General features: G+C 35.8%; 1 protein-coding gene across 1 annotated transcript; it reads right to left on the bottom strand.

Annotated features, from left to right (window-relative positions):
- Nucleotides 1-10,573: 10,573 nt before the first annotated feature.
- On the bottom strand, nucleotides 10,574-11,122 carry LOC103430651 (dirigent protein 22-like). The gene has a single exon (XM_008368801.4). The coding sequence runs from the start codon at nucleotides 11,120-11,122 to the stop codon at nucleotides 10,574-10,576; it is 549 nt and encodes a 182-aa protein (XP_008367023.2).
- Nucleotides 11,123-11,336: the final 214 nt, after the last annotated feature.

Genomic DNA, 11,336 nt, shown 5'->3' with positions numbered 1-11,336 from the left:
GGTTATTTATAGGATGGTAATGATATAGAAGTGGGGAATGATGTCTCTTCCTTAGTTAAGAGAGTGTGGATTCTTTGCATGCGTTCTTTGTTGAATAAATTATAACCCCGTGCTTGGTTTTCGATCAACAAGAGCGCAGCAGGGCAATGAATATAATTTTATGATATCTTCAACAGAAATTTTATGTTACTCAGAACACTTGTCACTTTAGTGTACTTTTCCACATGGTTGGTTAATATGTCTCTACTTTATGGTATATTAATAAATAAATAAAACGAAATACACATAATAATTTTAGTAGAGATAACATTACGTGGTAGTCTTGTTTCAGATATATCGATCTATCATGATTGACAGTGGAGAAAAATGGTATTTGTGTTAAAGTCATCTTTTATCATATGAGTTCCACTAGTGTTAGAGCTCAGTGAGCAATGTAAATCGGTTTTATGTGTCTGAACAATATTACCTTTTTTTTTTTTTTGACAAAAGAAATTTAAGTGTAACGACATATTAAAGTTTTTTTTGGCTCATTTTCTTGTTATCAATCAATTGTATTGTCCAGTACTTATTGCCAAATCATGAGCATTTCTTTTTTTGAAAGCATTCATAACTTGGATTAGCTAGCTTTATTTACTGCTAAGCAAAACTTTGACATTTTTAGCTTGTCAAAAACCTTGCTGCACGTATATTTCTGTGGTACCAAAAATAAAGGGTTTTAAAGTTTTGTAATTGTAAATTATATACGCTTACTAAATTGTAGTGAACTATGGCGACAAACAATTTTCTATGCTTAGTGGGAATTCGATTGATTCCAGACGAAGTGATAGTGTGCCAATTGCCATATGATGATATGATAACACCTCTCAGAGCATGCTTGCTTCACAAACAAGGCTTTCCAGTTGTATATAGTACTTTATATAGCAGGTCCTCGAAACCTTATGGATTCTACCCTGCCTATTCTCTTTTATATTTTTTTCTTTGTCTGAACTTGCTAATGTAGTTTCATTTTTCAAACCAAGTATTTTTGTCGGATAAATAAAGTTATTCTTGAGGTGTCATTCAACACATCTAAAGTGACAATTCTCGAGTAAGGGTGTCCAGTGCTATTGCTGAGGCCCTACAGGATGATTAAAATTTTTTGGGTTTTTATTAGAAAGTCTCTAAAATTTATCCTCACCATCAAGATAGTTTGTGAAATTGAAAATCAATCAATGTAGTCCCTGAAAATAGGTGTCGCAAATCAATTTTGTCATTCCATTACAATTATATTAAAAATTTCGTTAAGTGTTGATGTGGCACATAAATGGGCCCCAAAAGATTTATGGATTTTTTTCACAAATGATCCCTAAAATTGACTCACACCATCAAGATGGTCCCTAAAATTGATCCACACCATCAAGATGGTCCCTAAAATTGAAAATCAATGAATGTAGTCCTTAAAAATAGGTATCGCAAATCAATATGATCATTCCGCTACAATTCTGTATAATTTTTGTTATGTGCTAATATGAATTTAATAATTAATTAAAAAAGTTGTCTAAATATCTTTTTGCATTATAGAATTTTTTTTCTTATAGTAGGACCTACTCCGAATAGAGATCTTTTTCATAAATTCTCAAAAGCACAAGGCTTAACCAAGGCCTAAGATGGGGTTTGGAAATAGTTTTCAACCAACAATAGACGCATCTCGGTTATAACCTCATTATCTCAAGGCAAACCTCGTTGTTCTTTGAGTCACCAGACCACTAGGGAAGCGCCGAACAAGCTCTCCAAGGTTAAGGTTGTGAGGATGTTGATCACGTAAATGTTAACGGTGATGTCCTAGAAGTCGTTGCCAATCAGCCAAGTCGTCACCAAAGGTGATCTCGATCCAGGTTCATTTCAGTGAAGGGTGTCGAAGTGTGTAAAGATGAGTGTATTGAGATTTTTTTTTTGGAGAATAGACAATGAAGAAGGTAGAGGATTGTGGACTAGGATCGAAGGTGATTGCAAGACTGGGTTTTTGGGATCATAACTTGTCACATCCCGGCCCGAGGTGGATCATTTCCCGGATCCGCTCCACCACCGTAGCACGATATTGTTCGCTTTAGGCTTACCATTCCCTTTACGGTTTTGTTTTTGGGAACTCACGAGCAACTTCCTAGTAGGTCACCCATCCTGGGAGTGCTCTGGCCTCCTTCTCGCTTAACTTCAGAGTTCCTACGGAACCCGAAGCCAGTGAACTCCCAAAAGGCCTCGTGCTAGGTAAAGATGGGAATATACATTTACGGATCACTCCCCTGGGCGATGTGGGATGTTACAATCCACCCCCCTTAAGGGCCCGACATCCTCGTCGGCACACTTCCGGCCAGAGATTGGTTCTGATACCAATCTGACATGCCCCGATCCTGATATCCTCGGGACATTGCACTTAATAAATGGCTTTCGTCACCCTTAGGTGTCGGTCAGCACGTGCCTATCCTGGTATTCGGGGAAATATCAAGATCGTATTGTCACATCCCGACCCGGGGCGGACCACTTCTTGAGCACGCTCCACCACCGTAGCACGATATTGTCCGCTTTGGGCCCCGACCACGCCCTCACGGTTTTGTTTCTAGGAACTCACACGAGAAGTTCCCAGTGGGTCACCCATCATGGGAGTGCTCTCGCGCGCTACTCGCTTAACTTCGGAGTTCCGATGGAAACCAAAGCCAGTGAGCTCCCAAAAAGCCTCGTGCTAGGTAGGGATGAGAATATACATTTAAGGATCACTCCCCTGGGCGATGTGGGATGTCACAATCCACCCCCCTTAGGGGCCCGACGTCCTCGTCGGCACACACGCGGCTAGGGTTAGGCTCTGATATAACTTTATTAACTATTAAATTATTGGCATATTTGTCGATTTGCCCCCTAAACTTTAATTTTAGTCAATTACCCCATTGAACTTTTAAGAGGTCGCACTTGGTGCGATGGCAAGTGCCTTCGCCCATGAACGGTAGGTCTCGGGTTCGAGACTTGGGAGCAGCCTCTCCATAAATGGGGGTAAGGCTAGCCGACATTCACCTCTCCCAGACCCTGCGTAAAGCGGGAGCCTTGTGCACTGGGTACGACCTTTTTACCCCATTGAACTTTTATAGTTAGCCAATTCCCCCTTGAACTTTAATTGTAACCGATTATCCCCCTGAACTTTTATAAATAGCCAACTTCCCCCTTGGCGTTAGATTTTTAAAAGAATTCATCTAATTTTCCATCCATCTCGTTCACGGAAAAAACACATGACAACTATATGAGAGCAAAAAGGAAAAAAAAAATTGGATGGATGAAAAATTGAATGAAAGTTTTTAAAATCTAATGCTGAGGGGGGAATTGGCTATTTATAAAAGTTCATGAGGGAGATCGGCTAAAATTTATGTTTAAGAGAAAATTGGCAGCTTCATACAAGTTTAAGGGGCATATCAACAAATACCTCTAAATTATTAAACTTATTTGTAATTTTTTAATTTAATTAGACTTGTTTGATCCATTTATGTGTTACATCAGTACATAACAAATTTTTTTACAAAATTATGACGAAAATGCTACATTGATTTGGGACACTTGTGAGACTACATTGATTGATTTTCAATTTCATGAACCATTTTGATCTCGCAGGTCAATTTTAGGGACCATTTTGATGTCGCGGGTCAATTTCAAAGATCATTTGTGAGAAAAAAAAGACTTATTGGACCTATTTATGTGTCACATTAGCAATTAACGGAATTTTTAACAGAATTGTGATGGAATGACCACATTGATTAATGACACCTATTTTCAGGGACTACATTGATTGATTTTCAATTTCTGGGACCATCTTAATGGTGATGGTCAATTTCAAGAATCATTTGCGATAAAAACCCAAAAAAAATTTGAGGTCTATATATTTACGTATATAATTTTTTTTAAATAAAAAATAATTAAATATATACATTAGAGTTATGCAAAAATGATTTGTTAAACAAAACTACTACTTTTATTATATATTTATATCATCATTTGTACTATATTTCTAGTAAAAATTAGACCCACATGAGTTGGCAGGCCTTACCTGTATTAGAGAAATGATACAAATAGATAGTAAATGTAGCATTACTTTTTGTTAAAACAATTTTTTCTCCGTAAGATAGGCTCAATTATGCTTTTTGCTTTTTTCTATTCTCTCATTGACTTTGTATCTATTGCGGACCATTAAATCTTAGATCTTCGCCCTTTTTAATCCGCATTTAAAATTTGTTATTTATATATCCCCTTATTTTTATATGGGTAATGATAGGAAAAGACTAAATTTCTAAACTAAATCTTGTAAACTAAATGATATGGTTGTTGATGACTAAATTACTACTTAAATGTTAATTAACGTGCTTACTTACCATTGGTAACACATCACTTAAATAACAAATTTAAACTCTCTAGCATTATTCCTTTTTATTCTTTAATTTTGCTCATCATATTATGCATGTACCCTTATCTTTATTCCAATGAACCTACTATGTTTGAGCCCAAAAAATTATTAAATATGCACACAAAAAAGTTAAGAGGAAACAATGAGTGTGCCAAAAAGACCCCATTGTAACCTTTCGTCCTCGACAACCAAAAACTCAATAACCCTTACTAACTGATGAGTCAATATTATATTATATATTTTACCATATTCTTAGTATAATTTGGTAATTATTTTGGTAGTCTTTTGATACTTTTGATTATATTTTTAATGTAAGACATTTGACTTTCTTTAGAGCAAAAAGTATTTAAACGGATGAATTTTGAAATTCTAATTGGAGGACGTTCATGAGTCTTTCAAGATGATTGTATCAAAGTTCCAGATTTTTCTACCAAGTCGTTTGACCGTGGCAATGAAATAAAGGCCCAGCGCGCAGCTTTCCCAGATTGACGTTTCTGGACGTTTTGGGAATTTTGGAGGTCAAGATGACATATTTTAAAGAAGATTCCTTCTGATGATTTATAGAGGACGTCTCCAGCTTTCAAAAGAGACCTTTTAGGACCAAATCGGAGTTGATTTGATCGGTTAAAAGTCTGATTTTCTAAGAAGTCCAAATTTTAGTTCAAATAGAAAACCTTTTATTTTCTGTTTTATTATTTTATTATGTTTCCTAGTTTTATTCTAAGACCTCTTAGGGTTTTATTTTGTAGTAGTATAAATTAAGATATTTAGCCAATAGGGTTCTTTACGCAACATTAGGAGCGGAGAACGCACACACTATTTGGAGAATTGCTTTTGACAATTCAAGTTTATTTTCAAGATGTTTTCTATCCATGGTTTTAATAATATTTTGTTTTATGATTGTTAATAACAAGTTTCGCTTGCTAGGGCGAGGCCATGAGCCTTAACAAGATATGTAGTTTCGTTTCAATTTGCTTATGATATTATGCATGCAAGTTTTGAATTCACCGTGCTTGAAACTATCTAATTGTGTTGATGATTGGCCACCATTAGGATATTTAGAAAAATAATTTGATGCAATTTTGGCGGAGGGTTGTCCCTGAAATTGGCGCTGGCTTCTTATGGTTAATATGTGTAACTTCTTAGGATGGACGACACATCTTAAGGGTTATATGGTTTTTCAAAAGGTTTTCACAAAGCTTAATGAGTCTTGCATGTTCACATTCGATCTGAACGCCACAGACGGGTTGCATGTTGGATATACGTTCTATGCTGGAGATTCCAAGTAGGGCATACTTTAGGAAAACCTAACATTCAAATATGCATGTGTAATTTATACGTAATTGGAAGAACTACGTAGGATTGTTAAGGTGACGACAGAAACCGAGTGCTCAAATTTATTTTCAAAACTATTTTCTTTTGTTTCCTTTACTTTCTCAATTTATTTAATTGTTTTTAATTAAATTCGTTTTTAATATTTTAGGTCAGAAAATCAACTTCTTCCAAACTTTGTTTTCAAATAATTAATTAAGATTTGATATTTACATAAATTATTCATTCAATCCCTGTGGAGAACGACATTTCTTGAGTTGCTATACTACGACAACCTTGTACACTTGCAAGTATTTTTAAGTGTTTTTATCCCTACTTTTACAGTTGGTAAAATCCCTATCACTTACCCATTATTATTGACTTGTAATGCGATTTATTTTCAGCTAAAAAATTCATAGCAAAAAATTTAATGTCATTTTGAGCGATAAGGAAGTAATTAATCTTATCGTTACAACGCACCCAAGACATGATTCTTTCTCCTCACATCCTCTGATTTGATACCATTGATCATAACAGGAAAAAAATCCATCCATTGTTGTAGAAATACTTGGTTGAGAAGGTTCAGTAAGTCGATTTTCCTATAGCCGAACTTGATTCTGCAAGTATCATTTTCGTCACGATTCAATTTAGCGCTAGTTCCTCGCAGTAGGATCCTCAGAGACAGTTCAATGGTGAGGAATCTAATTCATTGTAGTTGCACCATTTTTGCGACAAATAATTCATCGCTAAAGTTCGTCATTTTTTCGCCAAAAGCTGTTTTCTCGATATAGAATTAACAACAGTTGAAATTTTTTTTATAGTTTCCACGAGGAAAAAAAAATTTCCTCACAAAAATGGCATGTTCAATGAGGAAAGGGCATTGCGAGGAAATTATTCTTTCCTCGCCGTAAAACAACTTAAGGGGTAGATATTGTAAGACAAATACTTAACACAGACCATAGATCATAGATATGCTATTAAATCACAAAGCACAAGAACAGTATTGCAGTGCAAGGACAAGAAGAAAACATACCTGCAGAATTCGATGCAGAAGAAGAAGCCATGACTGCTAGGGTATCAAGGAGGAACTGGGTTCAAGAATACAGCAGGACACGTGAAGCACCAAGTCGTGGCACTGCATGTACAATCCGACTTCTCCATCTTCTTTAATTGTCACATGGACGCATACCAAGACACCCTCTACACACAACCTTCTCCTCTCTGCAAAACTCAATGCTCTCCAAGTTATAGGTAATTGGAACAATAAGAGTGTGTTTTTGTGAGAGCAGGGGCTTGTGGTTTTTATACTACAAAATCTGGATTACCCTATAATAATCCTACAAGGAATACAAGACAAAATCCTTGTACAAGTATGAGTTCTATTCTCAAGCCAACAGTAGAGTTTTCAATCCAAACCAAAGTTGAATTAACTCTTATAAACACATTAAGACCTCTTTATACCAATCTGAAATAACAATGATTATTACTAAACTGTGAGAATCACACTCATACTCTAACATTCTCCCACTGGAGTATGATTCACAACAGTAAATAATCATCTCAAATTCAATATAAAGGTGATCACATAAGTGATTCATCAACACACTAGTACATAGATACAACCAGCTTACATAAACCAAAACAATGAATTTATAATTGCCTCTGCAACACAAAATACAGATTTAACTTATAAATCACAATGTCCAGTTCATGTTCATAGCAATGTATCTAAACTCAAGAGTAAACCAAGACGTCTACTCCCACTCATATAGCCCAAAATAAAAATATCAAACATTCTTGATAGTAAGCTCTTAAAATTATTCATGATTGTATGAATAGCACAGTTATATCAATCAATAGCTTTATCATATCACCAAATCTTTTGGATAACAAAAACTTAACCTCACATACAACTTACCTATGCATTTTAAACTATTGAACTTAAGAATCTTTTCTGTTACATAGCAGAATTAACTCAAAAGTTACAACATACTTAATTTGCACTTTGTAATTATGTGAACCATTATAGCAATACCAAACCAATTTGCTCCCACTTATCTAGGCCATACTCAACACAACCAAGTTAAGTACAAGTTAATAGCAGCTGTATTAACTAAAAATCATTCCAATACAATGAATGACTAATCAGAATCCATATGGAAACCAAATTCGTTTCCTTTTGAATGCTAACATAATAGGATCCTTCTCATTACTTAAACAAATTAAGTAACACAAATAATTCAACCAATTGCTTCAACAAAACCATAAACTGGTTTTTAAGCATCCATATGAATTATAATGGCCGGTCTAAATACTCTTGGCCTTATGCTTACATTCGAACATATGATTCTCCCACTTAAGCATAAGCAGAATATACTGCACAGCTGATAAAGAAACCGGAGATATGAACCAATTGGTTCCCGATTCCTTACCTATTGCATAATCTCAGTTTAGTCATATACACCTAAACCATTATGCAAAATAGTCTATGTATCAAAAGATAGTCACAATCCATTCAGAAAAACTTATCTCACATAAACCCAAAATCACCAGTTTCAACAATGATCAAAATCAGAATAGCAAACACAATATTTTTGCATTCAATTTGATCCTAACTAGTTCAATATATAGTTCAATATCCATCTAGCAAGATCAACCAAATTTTGATAATGTCTGGATATATATCACAACAATATGTCTTGATTAAGATGAGATAATCAAGACCACTATTTCTTCTGGAGAACTCAAAGTTCATCTTCCTCCCTATTTGTGATTTCAACCAAAACATAATGGCGAAAGCATGCATCATAAATGAAATCACAAATATTCATATACAATAAGCATGCATCTTAAACTCCATGATTTTCACAATACAATAAGCACAGGCTTCCTTATGAATTCATAAATATAGACAACAGCTCACATAAGCTAATTTGTTTATCATCCTTGTATATGGATGACACAAGCTAATTCTCAAAAATTTTAAACGTTTTAAATGGGTAACGACTCTTTTAGTGAAACGGTGTCGTTCGTATCTTTTCCTGGGTTTAGACAGTTCATGATGAACACCCATGTAATACTGATCAATTCTTGAACAAATCTTTCGAATTGAATAGCGATAATCAACTAAGTTCTGATACCACATGTAAGACAGATACTTAACACAGACCATAGATCATAGATATGCTATTAAATCACGAAGCACAAGAACAGTATTGCAGTGCAAGGACAAGAAGAAAACATACCTGCAGAATTCGATGCAGAAGAAGAAGCCATGACTGCTAGGGTATCAAGGAGGAACTGGGTTCAAGAATACAGCAGGACATGTGAAGCACCAAGCCGTGGCACTGCGTGTACAATCCGACTTCTCCATCTTCTTAAACTGTCACATGGACGCATACCAAGACACCCTCTACACACAACCTTCTCCTCTCTGCAAAACTCAATGCTCTCCAAGTTATAGGTAATTGGAACAATAAGAGCGTGTTTTTGTGAGAGCAGGGGCTCGTGGTTTTTATACTACAAAATCTGGATTACCCTATAATAATCCTACAAGGAATACAAGACCAAATCCTTGTACAAGTATGAGTTCTATTCTCAAGCCAACAGTAGAGTTTCAATCCAAACCAAAGTTGAATTAACTCTTATAAACACATTAAGACCTCTTTATACCAATCTGAAATAACAATGATTATTACTAAACTGTGAGAATCACACTCATACTCTTAACAGATATTCCCTAGTCCGTAAAACAGCTTAGCTCTATAAATGCCCCCATTAGGTGCGAGCGTTAAGGGCAATGGCCAACAGAACACGCTCTGCAGTGATGTTGACATGAAAGAGAGAAAGAGAGCTGAGAGAGAGTGTAATTGAGTGGGAAGAGCGTGGATGGAGGGGGAATGGTGGTTGCGAAGAGTGGCAGAGTGGAATTGGGGAAAAAGAGAAAATAGGTTTCGAAAGCTAAGGGGAAAACTGGGAGCAGCTTTGTGTGGGATTTGAGATGTGGGGAATATTGGACACTGGAAGAATAAGGATGCGAAGGGAACGGAGAGAGAAAGACTGGGAGTCTGAATCCTGTTATGGTTAGCTCTTTAACTTTTAGTCGCTACAAGCCTACAACTAGGAAAGAGAGATTTCCTTGCTAAGAGTCCATCGACATCGAGAAAACACATTTTCTCGCAAAATATTTTGTATTCTTGCTATTGTAAGGACAAGTTTAGTGATGACAATCGGCTTTGTTTTTGCGATGAATGGATAATATCCTCACCATATAAGTGCTCTATAGGCGACTTTGTTTTAGTGAGCCGAGCTAGATTTAATTTACAAAAGCTCTTTCATAAAGAAAAAGAAAATGGTTGGCCTAGCTGCGTTTAGTAAAAATATATGAAAAATCTCAAACAAAATTGTATTTATTATAGGACCGTTTCAGTTCTCTAAAATTTGAAAACTCAAGAAGTTAACTGACTTTTTGGTTTTTAGTTTTCAAAACTTGAAAACTGATGTAGTTACAAAATGATTTTTTAGTTTCAAGTTTTCATAAAAAGTAAAAATTGAAAATGAAATTGTTATCAAACGGTCCCTACACTTTTTTATTTTTTGAGGTCATCAATCTTTTAAGCAGAAATAAAATCACATTCACTACAAAATTTTGCCAAATTCCACCTCATTTTAAAATCCATCATATGAGAATAGTATTATTTCAAATCCAATTATTTCTAGTTATAAGATTGACTTCGCCATTCCCTAATTAAGTCCAATAGATGTCTCTATAAGGGATTAAGGAAAAACAAAATATAAAAAAGTAAAAAGATATTTTTTTCAACAATGGCTAGCCTAAGACAAAATTCAGGAGTCTGACACATAAACATTGTACTCAACAATGGCATCTACAGCATCAAACCAAACCGTATGGGCTAAGGCATAACCTCGAGCAAACCTCAACTGTCCCGTGCCTCCAACAACCGGCATCTCTCTCACATTGTTCATGACCGGATTCCTCCCGAGAATGCTAATGCTACTCCCCTTATACTTGCCCTCCACAAAAACACAATTCATGACCATAAGGAATGCAAATTCATCTGCTTGTTGTGAAGCCACTGAGTAAAATCCTTGTGCTCTTCCGATGAGCTTGGAGGCGCGGTCTTGCTCTTCAGTCAGTGCATTATCAATCATCATAGTGCTTCCAAAGCCGCCAGCAGTACCATTTGACGGCCCAATAATTCTAACAGAGGTAGGGTTTTTGCCACCAAGGATGTCATGGAAGAAAAAGTGGAGGTGGGTTAAGTTTTCTGTTTTCCCACCGGATCTAACGAATTGCCTAATTAGAACTCCATCAATGGAATAGAGAGAGGTTGCGTAGAGGATGAAGATAGAGTAGTACAGAAACGAAGACATATTAGTCTCTCTAGTGTGTCACCCTGTGTGTGTGTGTGTGTGAAATATAGACTTCTGGTAAGATTTGTGGTCACTATAATAGAGGAGGAAGAGGGCAAGTTTTAGAAGTTGGTAACACATTACTCAAGTGTGTACCGTTTACCGAAATTCTATGGTGATCCAGAGTATCTTATATTTTTGGCTTTTTAACTGTTAGATGTTTGTTTTTGAGTTT

This window comes from Malus domestica, chromosome 02 (assembly GCF_042453785.1).
Source record: "Malus domestica chromosome 02, GDT2T_hap1".
Lineage (NCBI taxonomy): Eukaryota > Viridiplantae > Streptophyta > Magnoliopsida > Rosales > Rosaceae > Malus > Malus domestica.
The sequence above is the reverse complement of the archived record's forward strand: the minus strand, read 5'-3'. Positions and strand labels throughout refer to the sequence as shown.

Coding starts and splice junctions, on each gene's coding strand:
- LOC103430651 (XM_008368801.4), bottom strand. CDS start 11,122: ATGTCTTCGTTTCTGTACTACTCTATCTTCATCCTCTACGCAACCTCT.